The 19,334-nt window shown below is 41.2% G+C and overlaps 1 protein-coding gene across 4 annotated transcripts in view; it reads right to left on the bottom strand.

Moving 5' to 3' along the window:
• The window catches only part of pdlim7 (PDZ and LIM domain 7), a 34,421-nt gene that overhangs the window by 7,678 nt on the left and 7,409 nt on the right, over positions 1-19,334 (bottom strand). For 3 of the 4 annotated variants that reach the window (XM_086310298.1, XM_086310307.1, XM_086310314.1), the window contains exons 3-5: positions 16,044-16,195; positions 12,159-12,186; positions 11,165-11,361 (exon numbers count right to left, since the gene is read on the bottom strand). In XM_086310298.1, coding sequence (XP_086166424.1) covers positions 11,165-11,361; positions 12,159-12,186; positions 16,044-16,195 — 377 coding nt within the window. Of the gene's footprint in view, positions 1-5,283; positions 5,994-7,424; positions 7,462-7,862; positions 8,018-8,570; positions 8,613-9,022; positions 9,040-11,164; positions 11,362-12,158; positions 12,187-16,043; positions 16,196-19,334 lie in introns of those variants that run through there. The other variant, XM_086310323.1, reaches the window with a different exon arrangement.

Genomic DNA, 19,334 nt, shown 5'->3' with positions numbered 1-19,334 from the left:
AGCAGTTTCTATCATGACTCAAAAATCAATCAAGTCGAACGAGATTTCAGCGTCATCGCCCTGCTGTTCAAGAGCCGCAGCCTCTCATGAAAGCATAAGAAACACCAACATCTCCTCAGGCGGCTGACGTCGCTCAAAGTTAGACGACTGGAAACTCAGTTGCTTTCAGATTTGGGTGCGGAAGAGTTTCGCTTAGAGCTTGCATGTGCAGGAGTGTTGAAATAAAGCGTTTTCTACATTTCAAAGATCTGTTACCCGCAGCAAGCGTCACTATATTCAGAAAAAGCTTCAAATCTTGACGGAAGACAGAAAAACAACTTCTGAGCCAAGACAGTGAGCTCTGGAGACTTTTATCTTGAGAAAAAGAACCGGGCGGGGATTGTAAAAGCACCTTAGGCATCTATCGTGTTTACATCATCAACTGTGCCATCTAAAACACACTAATGAAAGGAGATGAAATCCCCTTTCATTAGCGTAAAGAAAATGAAAGATTGTGAAATCAATTACCCTACACCAACCTCATCCCATAGTTGTGCCTTTATCAGGTTAAGTCTGTATATGAAAGAATGTTATTTATGTCGCCAAACATAAATACACGAGGAAAAAAAACTGTAGCTACAGAGGCAGAAGTTACAGCTAGGAGCAATCTAGCAAGAAAAAAAAAGCCTAAAAGCCGTCTGCTATTTCTGGAATAATAAAGAACATTAAATCCCTTTGCAATACCAAGAATCTGGCTTATAGGACTAGTGACAGTAAGGAAGCTAAATCTTTCTAAATTAAGGATCGCAAGACCTCCTACACAGCAAATTCAAAAGTGTTAAATGTTTTGGTGTTAATAGTCTTCTTGCAAAAGTAGAGTTAATTTTACTCTAAGCAGAGTCACATTCTTTTAATGTAACTCTGAGGTGTAAAATGATAGTAGTTAAAATCGAGTGTTAAAAATGAGTGTTTCTCTGTCAAATCTGGAGGTGTTACAATGGAAACATTAACTCTTGACCTCTTAACTCTGAACTCCTACAGGGGCTATGACACCAACAGAGTAAATTCACAGACTCCGCCCCCAGCACGGCTCCAATCGAAGCTGAAGTGAAGCCGTTTCAGAACATTTTGCTCTACATATTTGAGTTGTTTGCCATGCTTGGTAAGTCATTTTTTCAAAGATTGTTTCAATTGTTATTATGAGCTTTTACTTCTGTGGCTCTTTGGAGTTGAGACAAAGCTGTGTGGAAGGCATTAGCCATGTTGCTCGGTGATAGCATAATATTCTGTTTTAGCTAGCTGAAAGGTATTGTTTGCGGGCAAATACCACAGCCTTGAAAAAAAGCTTGCATGTGAATTTTCAGTCAAACTTTTGGTCAAATACACCTAAAACAATGTGTAGAATGTGAAATGTTGGTATAATGGTGCTACTTGAAGCCTGAAAACGATCGCCCATAAAAATAAAAACACGAGCAAACAGCAGTAGCAGACGTCCTGACTGGATTCTACGTTAGCATAGATCCCTCCAGAGTTTTGTGCACACGGTTTAGGTAAAAATGAAAAAGGTTGAGGTTTTACATTTAGTTCAGTATTACCTGTGTCCTTGTCTTTTGGGAAAATACTTTACACAAGTAATGGCTCAAAGAGGATTCCTTTTTTTTTTTTTACTGTGCTGCAATTGTTTACTGGATTATTTGTGCCATTAATTAGTGTCAACTAATTTTTATTCAATCTCTGCACAGGATATGCTTGTGAAGATGGAATATGGGGGAGAGCAGAAGTGCGTTGAAGTTCCACAAAGGGATGAATGAAGGACATGCATATTGTATTGAAGAAATAAGTGATGAGAATGCTGTTATTTGCATTTACCATGTCAGACCTTTTGATAAACAAAATTCTAATGAAAGTGAGAACATGTACACTGTTACGTCTTTCAGAAAATGTTTTGAAATTGTGGTGCACAGTTCAGAATAAATGTTTTTCAAAAACCATTGCATCTTTTTAGTAAATGTTTATTTCCAAAAGAAATTTCTAGAAGTTCAGAACAGTAAAATTCCCGCTTTTTAGAGTGAATTAGAAGATAACTCTTACGTAGTTAAACTAAAATACTCTTTGAGAGTTAATATATAAACTCTTAACACCAAGTGTTAAATTATCAACTCCAGACAGATTTGGTGTTTAACACTAAATCAGAGTTAATGTACCAACTCTCCAAAAAGAGTTAAATTAACACTCTCTGGTGTGGACCCATATAGACACTTTAATAGTGTTGAAATCAAATCCGACAGTGTTAATTTGGACATGATGGATTTGCTGTGTACCATGAGATTTTTGCAAAGAACCCGCAGAAAGAAAGAAAAATGCGTAAGAGGAAGTCAGAAGGCTGGATGAGCAGGATGTCTGCTGATGGAGTCAAACAAAGGACAGAGGCTGTTTCTGCCCGTGTGTGACTCACAGACCATGGGTCAGCTGCCCTCCACTCCACAGACACACTGACAAGCCTCACATCTGGGACCTCACCTAACAACTGACAAAACAAACTCCTATTCAACACCGCTGCCCCGGCTACATTGCCAGGCTGCCCATAGGTGTTGAAAGGCCGATGGCTCGGCTGTCTCGCAACCATGAGGTTTCTTTCTTCTCTCTGCTGCACCTCACTATGATGAATGTTGCAGGTGCAAATTGCACTACACCTCTATGTCGGCTTCTTCCCACCTGGAGCAGCCTAGATTGCGTTATCCTTGACATTTTCCCTGCTTTCAAACCCCCTCCTCCTCCTCCTCCCTGCTCAGCAAGAGGCTTGATATGATGCAGGTGCACATTTTCTCTATCAGAGGCTGTGCAGACGGGATTTTTTATTTATTTATTTAGCTTTTGACTGGAGCATTTCCTTTCACTTTTCTTGTTCATCCTTTGCAGCTCTGATTTTAGATTCATCTGTACCGGTTTCTCTTTTTTCTCTCCCCCCTTTTTGGGTATCCACTCCTGTGGGATGCATCAACCTGAGCAACGAGGAAAGCAGAGAACTTTGCTGGCAGCTCAGCATCCGGCAAAGGAAATAGCAGGTTTTGATTTTTCATGGAGCAACAAGCCTCTGACATGTGTCACCCCTCCACCCAGTGAGGAGGTAAAGGTGATGCAGCTTTGCAAGAAGTCGAATGTGACTAAAAACCATGTGCGACAGTGGTGGCACATGCCTAGGAGGGCTGAATGAGAAACCTCATTCCTATTGGCTCTTCACATCTAAGCTTTGCACAAAGCTTTCTTCAGTATCTTCCTGCTTACTGTTATTTCTACAGATATAAAGTAATATTTTTACACACTGATTTTTTTCCCCTCTGAAATCCTCTCTTACAGTTGAAATTTCTCTACAAGTTGATGCTTGACTCGATTAACTTGTCTAATTTAGCACATTGGTCTGGATACATTCCTACTCTAGCTAGTTTTCCACTAATTTTTCTTAATTAGTCACTTAGTAATACCTCCAACTTCACTATACATTAAAACACATTTGTCAGCCATTTCATTTGATACACCTGCTTCTCTTTAATCCAGATAACTAACCAGCCAATCACATGGAAGCACTGGAATGTATTTACCCTTGTAGACATGGTCAGGATGACCCGCTGAAGTTCAAACTGAGCATCGGAAAGAGAAAGAAAGGCAATTTAGATTTCTTTGAATTCATCATGGTCGTTTGTGCTAGACAGCACGGTCTGAGTATTTCAGATCTACCAGAATTTCCCACAAAACCATCTCTGAGGTTTACAGAAGATGGTCTGAAAGATAAAATATCCAGTAAGCAGCAGTTCTCTGCATCAAAAATGTTTTGTTGAAGGCAACAAGCAACTTAAACAGGCACTTTTACAAAAGTATGCACGTGTTGCCAAAAATTGGAAACAAAAGACCGGTAAAATGTTGCCAGGACTGATCAGTCTCTGACTATGCTGCGACATGAAAACATGGATCCATCCAGTCTTGTATGCTTCAGCCGAGTGGTGGCGTAACAGTGTGGAGGACATTTTCTTAGAGGCCTTTAGCACAGCCTACCTGATCATTGTTGCTGACCATGTCCTGTATGAACAAACTATTCATCTTCCAATGGTTCATATCCATCTCAAACTGCTTTCTCCTTGTACTCACACGGCCAGATCACCTGACCTCCAGATCTCAAACCAACAGAGCACCTTCAAGGTGCGATGAAAAAGGAGATTCACGTCATAGATTTGCAGCCAAAAGAAAAATCTGCAGCAACTGTGTGATGCTGTCATGTCAGTATGGACCAAGATTTCCCAGGAATGTTTCCAGCACCTTGTTGAGTCTATAAGCACAAAGTAGTAAGGATCTGAAGGAAAACACTGGGTCCAATCAGGTACCAGGAAGGCATTTCCAGTGAGTGTGTTACAAGCTCATTACATAAATCTGCTCTCCTCACTACTGCTGCATTTGTTAAATAAATTATTTGCCAAATTATAAAAACTGTCAGTATGTGCTAATAATTTATCTTCGTCTTCCACCTGGGTCTGTGCGCTTCAGACCAATCAAGCTGAATTTCGATGTTTATGGACCAGCGTTGGTTAACCAACCATTTCCCCCTCATCAAGCAGCAGTTATAATGTTATATAACACCCCTTACATGACATGAGATTTGTTTGGACAGCATGAGAAACAAAGTATAAGCATGAGTCAGATGTGCGAGTGTGAGCACAGCTAAAGGGTTTAAAGCTGTATCCTCAAGCTCTAAATCATCTCATCTGTGGACATTTTTAAAATGGGATTTATAGACGTCCTTCACTATAGATGTTATGGATTTTATACATCCAGAAACATTACTACAAGAAATACTACTGATGAAAAGTCATTACCTACCAAACCTATTTGTTTTAGTCTGGTGTCAAAACCTATAGCGCTTCAGGATTACTTTTTTTTTTTTTTTTTTTTTTTCGCATTTCCGGAAAATGCAAATAACTCGAGACAGACTTTCCTCACCGTTCATCTCAGCACTTTATAAATGAGTATGCACATTTGTTGGGTTTTTTTATGCCCGAATGCACAACAATTTTCTCTCAGGGGCAATAAAAGTAAACCTTGAACCTGGCTCTTTAAGACATCCCATTAATTCCAACCTGCATAAATACTGAATAAAGCCTCGCTTCTATATAATCACTTTTTGTCCAGCACACTATAAGTAAAGCAATTGTGACTTAGCAGCAGGGGAAAAAAAGAAAAGAACTGTTAGAGAGATATGCCCTTGTAAGCTTAAAGTAAACAAGAAAAGAAACACAGAAGGACAGAGAACAAGAGTTGCTTTTTTTCCCAGATGTTTTATATATTTTTGATGACAGCAGGGAAAAAAAAAAAAGTACAGTTTTTTTTCTTTAAATTGTGCGAGAAGCCTATTAGAAGAGGGGATCAAAACTGAGAACTCTAAAAGATGAAAACTCAATAAATGTAAACAGGCAGCAAAAGAGACAGACAGAGATCAAAAGGAGGGTCTGAACTTCACAATCAAAGAAGAAAGAACAGTGCTTCCCACCGCCGAGACCCCCTCCCCACCTTTCCACCAGTTTACTCCGAGTAACGCAGTGTGAAATGGAAAATAGGGCTACAGACACAATGGTCCACAGTGTTGTCAACAATCATCAAGTCAGAATTTCAGAGGGAGATCTTATGCTTAGGCTCAGTATGCAAGGTTCCACTTTAGGTTTTTGTCATCTAGGATACGTTTCTAATATTTTTGCTTTTCTTCGCTTCCCCAGATTTCTTTGTCAGTCCATCTGCATCTAAGGAGGTGAATTTGTTAACTGCCAGGAGACAGTCCACTATCTTCGTCGTCTTTATCACGTAGTCGTTGCAGTGTAGATATCGCTAGCCGGCTCTGGCTGGGCTCTGCGTCCCAGGGCGTCTAGGATGTCGCTCAGGATTTAATATTGAGGGCGCGAGCAGACCTGTCGTGGTGCCAATCCCTCAGACGGGCATAGCGGGGACTCTGAATCTCAGTGAGGAACTTTTCCCTGACCGCAGGCAAAAACAGATATGAAAGAGAGATAGACAGGAAGGAAACAGATTGCAGGGGAGAGAATAAATGAGATGAGAGGGATGGAGCAGAAAAGGGAGTAAAGTGCACAAAGTGAAAAGTTGAAGAAGAAAAAAGCAGAGGGATGTAGTAGTAACATTTATGACATTTAGTACTCTTAAATATAACGATTAGAAAAGTATGGAAACAGAAGGAACCTGCTAATCTACTAATTAAAATAAAAGGGGACTTTTGAGGAATAGCATACTGCTGCTGCATGCACCAAGGTAATTGGACGATGGCTCCAGAAATTAAAATACTATCAACTCTTCCCATCTGCATTTTAGCAACACAGCAAAAAAGCAAAAAAGTTAATATGTTATGCTACTGAGCAGACTCAAAACAACAACAAAACCACACTATGAACAAAAACACACCGGGCATGCTGATGTTCAAAGCAGCAAAATTATGGTTGCTATATCTGTACAACACCACCATGGATACAGTCAGGATGTGCAGACTTTTAGCTTTAATTCAACGAGTTTAACAGACACTGATCAGAAACCTTTTTTTTCCATTATTAATTAGTGCTGTTGTGTTAATCTCGTTAAAATGACGTTAACGCCATAACCGCAGATCTCCGTTAGCAATTTAGCGGGAATCGCCCCGTGAGTGGGGCTGGACGGTGATAACGCGTTAACGAGCTAACCCGTTGACACCTGGCTAACGGAGATTTGCGGCGTTAATGCGGTTGTGACGTCATTTTAACGTGATTAACGCTAAAATCACTAATATAAATATAATGCCTCAGTACCATCCCTTTACAGGCCCAAAGGTATGTGTACAAATTGAGAAGCATCATTTTTAAGGCAGGATCTGGAAACCATAAACATCCCCGAATGCCACGTTTCCGCCTTTGAGATGCTTTTCTGGGCCTTTACTACAACTGCCTTCAGTCGCTGCAGCTTTGTGGGGTTTTCTACTTTTAGTTTTGTCTACAGTAAGAGAGCAGCATGTTTAGTCGAGGTCAGGTGACCTAACTTGGCCATTCATGAACAGTTATGCAGCATTTGACTGAATCTCAGCAGAAAACACAGCTCTGCGCACATAAATTGTATCCTGCTACTTTCTAATGAATAAACTCACATTTATAATGATGATCCCATCTCACTAAACATTGCAAAAAGTCTAATTATTGAATGATCAGTGTAATGATTCTGTTAAACCAGTTTAAGTTGATCTTCAGGTCTACACTTAAATCAGATTGTGGTGGTACACAGAGGCAGAGCTGCACGATTTAAACTACACTGACAGGAGAGGTTTTTTGTTCCTTTTCTTTTTTCAAAGTAGCTGCCAAGCTGAGGCTTCCACATATGCAAGTGTACAAACACAAACACGTGACCGGTCACATTAATGACAATCCGTTTACCTGGACCTCTTCATGTTTTCATCATCTGGGTCCTGCACTGAGAGATCCAGGAGAGACACACATCAGAATGCCTCACTAATACAAATGTTGACAAACACCTCAGAATAAGTAATGATATTCCTTATATTTAGCTATGCAGTTTCTTCCTTTGTCAGACTGGTTACAGTCAGGGTAGAAAAAAAACAAACAAACATGAAAACATGTCAGTGAAAACACCAGCCACCTCTCTTCAGCTGAAAAATGAAGAAACCCCTCATCCACCTTTTCTGTGTCACTCATTCTTGCTGTCACACTCAGTCCCAGAGATCAAATCACATCAACCGTTTAGTAACAGCCCCCCATCCTACACCTTATCTTGACTAACAGAGAGGCCCACCCCTCAAACCCATTACTCTCTGCTGTAACAGTCCATCACTTCTGTCTTAGGCCCTGACTTACTGAAGTCGGTGCCTGTGAGCTGAGCCAGGATGCGGAAGGAACGAGACTGGGTGGTGCCAGTGCGGGGCTGCCAGTCCTCAGTGTCCTCAATCAGCCTCTTCTTGCTGCGGTCGTTGGGAATAAAACAGGGGATGCTCTCCACCCTGAGGCCGTGCCTGCCGCGCACACACACCCAGGAGCAGGAGCACACAGCAGGTGTGGTTAACACAATCACATCCAGGGACTACCCACTCACACAAACGCATGGAGGAACGCTTAGTATCAGAGTCACGCAATAACAGCACTAATGGACACCCATTACTAAGATTTCTCATGGGGACACGGCAGAAGCTCATAAACGGAAGATACTCATAACTGTCATTAGAATCAGCGCAAGAAAAGCCACTTCACTTCAGTACCTGGCTTTATGTGAAGAGGAAAAAAAGCTAAAAGGAGAGGCATTTATTTTTTCATAAACAACTTAATCACTCAAATGAAATGCTTTTTAAGCTGCTCATTTTAAGCACAGCTGTAGGTCAACTGCAGCATGCGTTCGTAAACAAGCGAGAGAAATATCAAAAGACACGGTCATTAATGAACTGCCATCCTCGCTCTGTAAACACAGTCACTCAGTCTAACAAAAGGGCATCAGCATTTTCTCGCTTTTACATAAACAGCCAGATTAGCCTACAAAGCCGACCGCACAGCCACCATGCAGCTGCCCCTTACTTGGACTGTTGGTAGATATCATCATAGTAAGTTGCTTCACCCCTGTGGATTAGACCAAAGAGCACGTAAACACTAGGCTCGTGAAGTTACCATAGGAACGAGAAGATGGAAGGCGATATTTGACAATATTTCTTATTTTGCACAGACTGCAATCTAATAAGAAATAGTTTAACTGTGAAGTAGGAGATAAACTGCAACTTCATTCTCCTTTTTGGGGTCTCTGACTTTAAGGCTAATTAAAAATGTGCACAATATTAGTCTCGCATTCTTCTTTTAAATTAAGTTATTCTAATACAATAGTTTTGTGAAGTCACACCCAGTAAAGACATGCAACCGAACTACTATCAGGCTGTGCACAGCTTTGTCATGAGACAAAGTGTGAATGCCAATTTATAAAAGTGTGTGTACACACACTTGACTGCAAATGAAAACAAGAAAAGAAACATACTAACTTGTAATGAGCTTCCATCTGTGGAGTTAAAAGAAGAAAAGAGTGGGAAAAAGGTTAGAGTTAAGATTTCAGGGGGAGGAGAAACTGAGCACGTCTATACACGACAAAGGTTTCACACAACAGACGATCAAAAACATTGCAAAATGCAGAAACCATGCGAGAGGTGTGTAGAGATATGCTGCTATTGTCAGCAGGCTCTGTGAGAGGAGGAAGAAGGACGGCATTGTTTGACTGTCAAATCATCCATTGTCACCCTGACCCAAAAGGACTCAGCAGACTGGCACAAAACATTTGCTTTCCTGCTCCTCTCATCCCCGTCCACAAACGCCTCACAGAGGTACGTACACAGCTGTAGCCTTTTGAAAGGAAAATTAAACCTAATTTCTGTGCCATTCGGCTTCATTCACGGGCAACAGGAGCACAAGAGGGATCTGCTCATCATAAATGCTACAGCAGATGTATTACTGGTAACTCTGTCCAAACACAATGCTAAACCTGTTCTAACACGTCGGGCTTAGACAGCTTTTTGGATCCAACTATTAACTGTGGAGAATCAAAGAATAGATGACGTCCTCACCAGATTAACCTGGTGGTTTTGATTACGCTCAACTCTTTTCAAACATGACAAGAGGAATTTGTGTTGCAGAGTAACAAGAAAAGTTGATTTTACAAAGAAGAAGAAAAGCAGAGCAGGAAAAGCTTGGGAAACCAACAGAATGTATGAGGCTAAATACAGCAACAGACCACATCTCACCAGCGGCTGGAGACGGAGCGCTGCCATGACCCAAATTAAAAGGAACTGGACCGGCCTATCCTTACAGACCATTTCATGCCAAACTTCTACTTTCCAGATCATTTAAAACACATTTCTTGCAGGAATACTTGGAAAAAAACTCAGCGGGTTAAAGAAAGAAAAAAAAGCAATGAACATTTCAAGGTCAAAGGCTCACTTTTACAGCAAACTACATCAAATTGTTTCTGGGAATCTGCGTCTCAGGCGGTACAGCAGATTATCCCGTAAATGCAGAGGCCGGCGTTCATTCCCCGGCTATTCCACGTACCGAAGTGTCCTTGAGCAGGACTCGGTGACAACTCGATCAGCATTAGCGTGTGAGATTTGTGCATCAGAATCATAATGTCAAGCGCCACACTGCATCTGTCAAACATTACATATTTCATTCTGCTAACTGTAGATGCAAGAGACGAGTAATAATCACGCTCGATCAATAACCCATCTGCTGAAATGGAAAATCTGTTATAAGAAAGAAATGATTTAGCAAGAAATATTTCGCATCTTCTTTTCAGTTCCCACTATTAAAAACAACATCAATGCTTTTCTCTCCCACACATTACACCGACTTGCAATCATTTTCTAAAGACTCACCTCCACTGTCGCTTACTCATTCTAATCTATACTCGAATCCAGCCTTAAACAAAGTCTTTGTATAAATCTTAAAGATTTAAATCATGATGTTTGTTTTTTCCCCCCGTCCTAAGGTTAGAGAAGACGTAAAAAGGAAAGTGACTGAGTAAACAGATTAAGTTAAACACACAAAATGAGGATGATGGGAACAAAGATTAAACAATGCAGAAAAAGAAAAAACCCGTGACAGCATCTACAGTGTCCAAAGAACACAGAGTTTAACATGGCTGTAAAACTGTGACTGATTGTTGGCACATATAACCAATCCCAATACTTCTCTGTCATCTTGATAGATTTCACTGCAGCTGTCTTTCATCCACAGCTGGAACTGCATATTTCAGCTAAACATTTCCTGCTATACAAACACCACCAGACTTAATCAGGACAATCTACAACAGCAACTTCTACTGCTGTGTTTAGCATTAGCCTAAGTTTAGACAAATTATTGGCACAGTTAATAATTGGATTTCCACAGTGAGTCAGCTTGCATTTGCCCTCCTCTCTTTTCTCTAACATGCCCTAAAAGAAAATGTAAAAAATCTGTGACTTCACTTTGGCACCACACGGCAGCACTGATTGGACTAAATTCTTTAAATTCCTAAAGGCATTATTTTCTTTTTAAGTTTAAAACAAGAATAATGAGACGTCAGAAAAATGCCATTAAAACCACATTAGTCACGTTGCGGTTCCAATGGTAATAGCGTTTATTCATCCACCTACCCATTCTGTGGCTGGGGTGTACTGGCATGCCCCTGCGAGCACGGGGTGTTGAGTTTAGGAGAGTAGGCCACAGGTTTAATAGCAGGTCCTGAGTTGGCACTAGCACCACCTGCTGCAAATGGCCTCGCCATCTTGTTAATGGTCGTGCTCGGGGCAAAGGAGTACTTTGGCGGAACAGAAGCTGTAGCAAGCGAGTCCTGTGAGGGTGTGGGAGAAGGAGACAATGCAGCACAGTGCACGACATGCAGTTAGACGTTTGTGACACGCACAGAGAACTCCATCTGCCGTCGCACAAGCCCAAGCTTTTCCAGCACAGTCCCAATATTTCATTATAGCAAAAAGATTACTCTGTACTGCGACGGCGGCTCTGTCAAAAGCCTCCGGGCTTTTCTCTACACATGGAAAAAAAATGCTTAAGAAGTGTGAACACAGATTTTATTTGTGTTGGCAGTCGGCCAATTGCTGGCCAATGTAATCTGCTACTGCTGCTAAAATGAAAATGCTCAAATTGTCGTCTATAACTGACGTGTCTCACTAATGAGATTTCCTCTTTGAGTATTGTGCATGGACTGCAGCAAGAAAATAAACAACTATTAAAATAGAACAGTGACTCTGCGTTTGTGTCATGTGCCGGCTGCTTTTCTAAAAACCGTTCAGTTTGATCAGCTGACCGGGTGACTCCACAGACTTAAAGCGTCAGTATTTATCTGGTATCAGGGACTGTGCGGGAAATTCCAAATGCATCAGCGACAACTGCCCAGCAAACTGCTAATTTTGCAACCTGCTGATGCTTGGCTAATGCAGAGTGCATGGACTCTGTGAGAGCTTGACAAGGCAGGTGATTCAGATGAAATTGAAGAACACAAAGTGACACGAAAAACTGTGAGTAACAATTAAGTTTGAATTTAACTGTCACAGCACAGCACACCATGCCAAACCATCCAGAGTGTCCACGCTGAGGTGAGCTCGGCGAGTCAGATAAATGCAGGCTTACCTTCTGGTCTCCACCCGCTTTGGAGGGTCTAAAGAGAAAGAGGGGGAAAAAAAATCAACACGTCAGAAAAAATGTGCTTATTGTTCATTATATTTCCACTAGTTTTACTTCACATTATCGTAAGAGGTAACTTGGAAAAATTTGTTTAATTTTTTACAGTTTGTGTGCTGTACTTTGTTTTAAGGTTCACAAAGAAAAAAAAAAAGGATTTTCATTTTAATAAACTTATTAAGAGAGCTGAGAATACAGCGGGTCAATCAGTCCTGTTCAGGTCTTAAAGCTTCTCCCAGGATTAACATCCCTGCGGTGTCCCCCGCCCCCGACAGAGCACACGATTATTAGAATATATCTTTACGCATTAAACATGGAGGCGGCCGGCTTTACATTTCTGTTTCCTCCTGAAATAATTGAACATAAATCACCGCCACCCTTTGACCAGCGCTTACACGCTGCACAAAGCTCAAATAGGGTTAAGCCAGAATGAATCCACCCTGCAGTTACTCATTGTTTGAGGCTATAATCACCAACAAAAACAATGGGCCGCGCTTCCTGTGACACAGAAAATAATAACCGCTCATGCTGTTGCCTGCTCAGCCGCTAATAGAGCAGTGTTTAACACAGAATGACAACAGGGCTGAGCAGATAGACAGGGCAGCGAGGGGAAGGCATACTGACATGTCTGCTCATGTCACATTTCTGGAAGACAAATCGATGTGACACAGTGCTTGAGCTCACCTTAGCTAGGCTGACAAGTTAATGAGACACATTTGAAATCTGGGACATGGGGAATTCGTGCCATGACCCTTTTGTTACCGCGTTTAATTTGGCAAGGTGGACTAAAATGAACAAATATGAAGATGATTTCATCTGTGTTTTTGGAAGAAATCAGTTTGCTTGTGCTGAAACCGAATACGCACGGTGTATGAGATCATTTCCCACCTCATTTCATGGGTCACTTATCTTAGCTGATGCACGTTTAGCTTTCAAGCTGATCTTAGATAAAGTTAGAAATAACAAAAACCTCCCATGATACTGTAATCAACTTTGCACACTTCACCAACATTCTCCAAACACAAGCCTCCAGTCCAGCGGCCGGCTAAAATATGAGTCGAATGTGTCCCCGTGGATGCTGTGGGATGTTTTTCCTGTGAAGGTGAAACTCTACTGGACATATTTTTTGGAGGATTCCAGTCCCCATAAAAAGGCTCAGGATAAAGCTAAAACCTTTTCTATTAAACAAGATGATCATTGGTGTCGAACAAAATGAGACGCCAAACCAAACAATAGACCGTATCTCATCATCGCGCAGCTGTCCTCCTCTTTAGGCATAAAAAGAAACCGTGGATGGCAGCCAAGATACGAATAAATAAGACTGACAATAGCTCCTCTCTGAAAAGAGTTTCAGGAAAACAATATTTGCTTGTCTTACAATATAATAACAATCGGACGGGGTGAGATGAAGAGAGGAGACTGGGGAGTCATGGGAAGAAGAATGTTTACAAAAGCCGGACTCCACAAGGAGACGAGAAATGGAGGAGGAAAAACCACAGAGTGCAAGAAAAGTAAACACGCTGACCTGTTACTGTTCTGTCGAAATATTACACCATTTCCTGTGAAGCCACATATTTAAATTAAACAGATATTTTTCAAATACAAAGCAACGTTATATTTTGACATCCATATCCACAGTGCAATACCGCTTACATTCACCGGCCACTTTATTAGGCACACCTGTTCAACCGCACCATAATGCAAATATCTAATTAGCCAATCAGACGGCGACAACTTGGTACATTTGGGCATGTAGACATGGTCAAAACGACCTGTTGGAGTTAAAACCGAGCACCAACACGGAGGAGAAAGGTGATTTAAGTGACTTTGAAAGCAGAAAGAGAAAATATCCACTGAGCAGCAGTGTAGACATCGTGAATGTGCAGCCAAAAAAAAAAAAAAGTATTCCAGAAACTGTGTGATGGCATCATGTCAATATGGAGCAAAATCTGAGGAATGTGTCCAGCACCTTGTTGAACCATGAACTATTGTTCAAGGCATATCTGGCCCAACCCAGTACGACCAAAGTATACCAAATAAAGTGCCAGGAGAATGTAATGTACACTATAATTTAATGAATGATAAGACTGATCTGATAACACATCAACAGGATGTAGCAAGTCTTTTTATTCCTGGACATTATACCCTGTTTTAAGTGGTTGTCCAATTAAGGAAAGAGAGCTTAAAATGCTTAGAAATACAGGTTAATGTCCAGCAACACGCTGATCAACATTATAAAAAGGGAAACAAGAGCGGGAAAGCCAAGTACCCAAATCTATTATGTTGTACGAATGCAAGAAAACCTGGAATATTTGAAAGAAAAAAAAAATGCCGTAAACATATCTCCAAATCTCCCTTCTATTCATTCACGTAATGGCTCTGCCTTCTGAGCAGCCTGATAAATGACCTGTGGCTGCTCGGATTCAACTAAACGCACAAAGAAGATTTGTAAGAATTAAAGAGTCGAGTCTCTTGGTAGGAACAATAAAGCGAAGACGTTAACACAGCCATTTTCATCTTACTTATGAGGATCACAAAATCAAAATGAGTCCCATGACAGCAGCCGGCCCATCGTTGTTACTTAACAAGTCAATACTTCTCATTTTCTGAAGGTTTTAGGTCCTTGAATGATTACGTTTGATCCTTCATTGGGAGGGATTTTTTTTCCCCCCCACCTTCCCCTCGCTGTCTTATAATTAAGCTCTTGATGAAACATTCTGGCTTCGACTCTACTGAGAGACTTTGTCAAGTATTTCTGGCAGGAAGTATGTGAGCAGGTATAAGTGCTGCCTATAGAAGGTTACGCAGTGCTAATTAAAAATTACTGAAGCAAAATAAAAAGATTTTCTTGCCGCACATTTAACAACAAAGTGTTGCATCTGAAAAAAATAAAAGTTTCTCTAATTTCATTATGGAACTGAGGCAAGTATGGTGCCCAAGGTTCCTCTGAAGATGGTGTATTTGAACAGAACAAAGGCCGGTACATCCACCCGACGGCACTCATCGCTGCGTTTCCTTCTTCATGATGTGAAGGACAGAATATTACTGTTAGAAGTAAGCCAGGAAGGATTCAGACAGGCTGTACCTCTGCCAAATCCACGACATTCCCCTGCTTTAATAAGTGAGAATGGCGCACCTAGCATTACTATTAAAATACATGCAGTGAATAATTCATTTGTATCAAGTTTAATTTCAGACCGACAGGCACAAAGTTAGTCTTTTAAACTGCCTGCAAGCAAAAAGGCCATCATATTTTAATAGGGTGAAGTCAAGGCTGAAGTCTCTTATGAATGAGGCTGGTAATGAGGCCGTTTATTTCAAAAAAATAAAATAAAAAAAGCTTCGAATTGAGCACCTGAATACGGCTTCCACAACCCCAATTCTGTGAATCCAAGTGCAGCAGAAATGTCATAGCATTTCAATTGAATACACATGTGCAAAAAGCAAAATGCCAGAATTCAATGTTGCTGAGAAGAAAGGAAGGAAAAAAAAAAGAAAAAAAAAAAAAGGATCAAATCCTTTATAAATGTGCCTGAAGGTTTTTTTTGTTCGATGCTAATGAAATCTTCTGAATTATTCTCCAGATATCCTGTTAACTCCTCATTAATAACACCTTTCTGCCAATAAATATTTACTTTGCTTTATTTGAGCCGTGCCCGAATCTAAAAACCAATTTAAAATCCGTCACGTTGGATCAAGTTTCACTCAAAGTATGTCGTCCTATTTTGTCAAAGTAAGGATGAAATCGGGCATTTGTTTTGTGGGGATTTGTGCTTCTGTTTGAATGAGATAAGCGTATCATTTCGTTACATCGCGCGATGTCGGACGGCTAACCTGCTGAGGGTGAGGGTGAGGGAGCCTGACGCTTCTCTGATCTTGTTTTGTGCCTCCACATGGGTCATCTCCTCTGCGTTGGCGTCACCGATCGCCACCACCCAGTCTCCAACATCGATGGCAGCCTGAGCTGCCTTTCCGCCCGGCGTCAGCTGGAGGATAAGAAACAAATTCAGACAGGAGGTTAGACAGCTATGGTAATGTGAAGCGTACATGGTAACATCAAGGCAGAGAGGACGGTTTCTGTCCGTGTTCAGACAGCAGTACCTTGTGAATGCCTTGCGCTACCATGACACACCAAATATCCCTGTAAAGATCACCTTCTCCTTCTTCTGAAACCATTTGAGTTTCCCATCTAGCACAAACGTTAATGGAGTTACAATCATTTAAAGGTGCTTGTAAAATGGGACCGCAAGTGGGCCCGTGGTAAACAAAGGGTTAATGTGAGAAACAGAAGAGCCGTTTAAAACAGTGTGTCTCAGTTTTTCTACATAACAAAGAAACACTGCTGTAATAAATGACAGAAATCTATCAGCATGACTCTCTGGGCTTAAACTGTAACAAATAAATGTGTAAAATTACTGAAGAAGGAAAAAACCTTTCATTTAAAACAGGGGAGCTTTTTCTCAGTAGGAAAAGCTCTCCTTCAGATTTTACAGGGACCATCTAGTGGGCCACATTGAAGTCTTTGCTAGGCCTATTCTGGCCCCTATGCCTTATGTTTGACACCCCTGCTTTAGAGAGCATTTTAAGTTTGCTTTTAGAGATAACGTCAAAGAAAGCTTAATAAATCCCCCTTTAAAGATCGAGCTGTGTGACTTCCATGTTCAGCTCAGCCCCCCTTCACGCATGTCAAATAAAAACAACAACCTAAACATAAAAAGTCATTAACAGGCTGCTTTAGTATGCCACTTTCTAGACTTAACTCTGAACGCTTTACGCCGTGAGCCACATTCAGACACACACACACACACAGACTTAGACAGCGCTTTATGCATCTCACACATGCTGACGCATTGGGGGCAATTTGGTGTTCAGTATCTTTCCCCAGGACATCTCAACAAGCAGCTCAGAAAAACCCAGGAATCCAACCTTCAACTTCGTGATTAGTGACAACCCCCTACACCTCCTGAGCCAAAACTGATTTTGCTGTGTTGATCATTAAAACTCGATGATCCGCTCACAGAGTCTGCGCTTCTGGGTCCATTTTACCAGCAGAGACAGGCATTATGGGTCATCATGACGTTATCAGTCAGCAGCTTATGATTTACCGCAGACTGCCAGAGACATACTTGATAGCTGCAGACAAGGACCGTGTGTTACCAATAGTCACATCATTTACTGGAAAGAACCATCTACCTTTTCCCACGCAGGCAGGTAAATCACTTACTGACAGGAGTATGACATCATCCTCTCGGGCTGTCACACAGAACGCGGGCTTATTGAGTCAGAGCTTGAGTCAAGGATATGGTCCTGTTACAACAGGAAAAACTTGACAGAGTTTAGAGAGGCAGTAATGGTATTCTACATGTGCACGGCGCGTCTGGCAACTCCTCTACAGAAGAGAGATGACCCGCCGTGTTCAGTAAAGGCTTAGTCAGCTTTTCCAATGGAAAGACGTGTCATATTCTAAATAAATGAAGAACCAAGTGTTTAGCGTTAGATAAGTGAGGGAGTGCCAAGATTTGTAACAAAGAATAAAAAAAAAATTTTTTTTAAAAGGCCCCACAAGGGTTACTCTCTGATGTCATGGATCCCTGTAAATGTTAGCTCATCAAAAGCTCAGAGGAGTGGTGCAATCAATAGCTTTCTGGCATGTTCGGCTAAGCTGTCGCACTCGCCGCTTTGATTGCACGCTTTAAACATAAACAGCGATGTCGGTGGGGGTGGGGTGTAAATATGCATCATAAACAGATGACGGTTAAGGCTGAAAAATGACTGCGCCCCACAAAGACAACGCAAGTTAAAGCCAGTCTGGCATCAAAACACGGCAAAGCTAAAAATAGGAAGACATGCATTCCTAAGGGGCAATCCGAGTTACACTTATTTTACAGCCAAGTTCAAGCATCACTTTAATTGCCTTTGATTTTCACTCACTGGAAGCAATTAGAGGGGTTAAGAAAGATTTTTCTTAGTTTAGAAAGAACTTCAAAAAAGGCCTTTAACAGCTTACATTAGGGAAAAACAACTGTGACATGTGACGTGTTCGGAAAAAAGGGCCACATCCTGGCATAATGCCATGGAGGTTCACTACAGAGAGCTGCAGTCCTGCTTCCCTGCTACACTGCGTAGTAAAACTCCAGCATCTCGTCGCTGTGCCAGAGCAAAACAATTATTTGATTACTGTTAAACAGCATGTCCTTTTAGTTTTTGGCCACAGAAAAGCTGGCAAAGCCACTTGGGAGCTGTATCTTTAATCTCCCTTAAATCAAAAGGGGTTTTAAAATGTTAACCAACACAGTAAATACCCACGAACCATAGAATATGGACAGAAAACCCCAGGAATTTTGGAAGCTTTTAACAACGAAGCTCCTAACAAGGGGTATATTAAGAAATTAAGGAAGCCCATACAACAGAAAAGCCAGCAGCTTTCCCCAACCAACAACTACAAAGCAATAAATGGCCATCTTCTTTAACCCTAGAACTCTAAGGTTGGGGATTTTTACCCACGTGATTACAGTCATGTGATTATCATGAAGCTCACTTAGTGGTAATTTCCAAGAGAATTCATATGATGGTCAGAGTTTAGGGTCATTTGGCCATTTCCCCTCTCAAATAAAAACAAAAATGAATCCATCTCCGACAACTGTCAGCGATGCAGGACAACTGCGCCTTGACTAGACGAGGCTCGCGTATCCCAGGAATGGGTGGACCGACTTCCATTAAGTCCATAATTTGTCTCTAATTAGAGCCTTTTTATAGTGTCGCCACATAATACATTTTTTCCATTTTATAGGAGGAAATAAAACAAGAGTACTTTGATTCACCATGCTGATGTGAAAAATGTTTTATCGGGTAAAATATATTACTGACTTTAGTGATAGTGTTACAAAACTGCCTGCAGGTGTTCTAGGACAGCGGTCCCCAACCCCTGGGCCACGGACCGGAGTCGTTTGGTACTGGGCCGCAAGAGTTGTGGCTTTATGGTTTTCAGGGTTTTTATCGTTATTTTTTTTTTTAAATGTTTTTATCGTTAACTCTGTTTCCCTGGGTCTTTTCCCATGTGTTATGAATAAATCTTCCCTTTTTTGGTACCTATACTGGTTTTATTTTGTTGTATTTATCCACGAC

This window comes from Aulonocara sp. 'chitande type north' Nkhata Bay, linkage group LG2 (assembly GCF_057382095.1).
Source record: "Aulonocara sp. 'chitande type north' Nkhata Bay isolate Kocher_YH1m ecotype deep benthic linkage group LG2, A_spYH_male_GT1.1, whole genome shotgun sequence".
Taxonomy (NCBI): Eukaryota; Metazoa; Chordata; class Actinopteri; order Cichliformes; family Cichlidae; genus Aulonocara; species Aulonocara sp. 'chitande type north' Nkhata Bay.
Note: the sequence above shows the minus strand (reverse complement) of the source record. Positions and strands in the feature narration are given on the sequence as shown.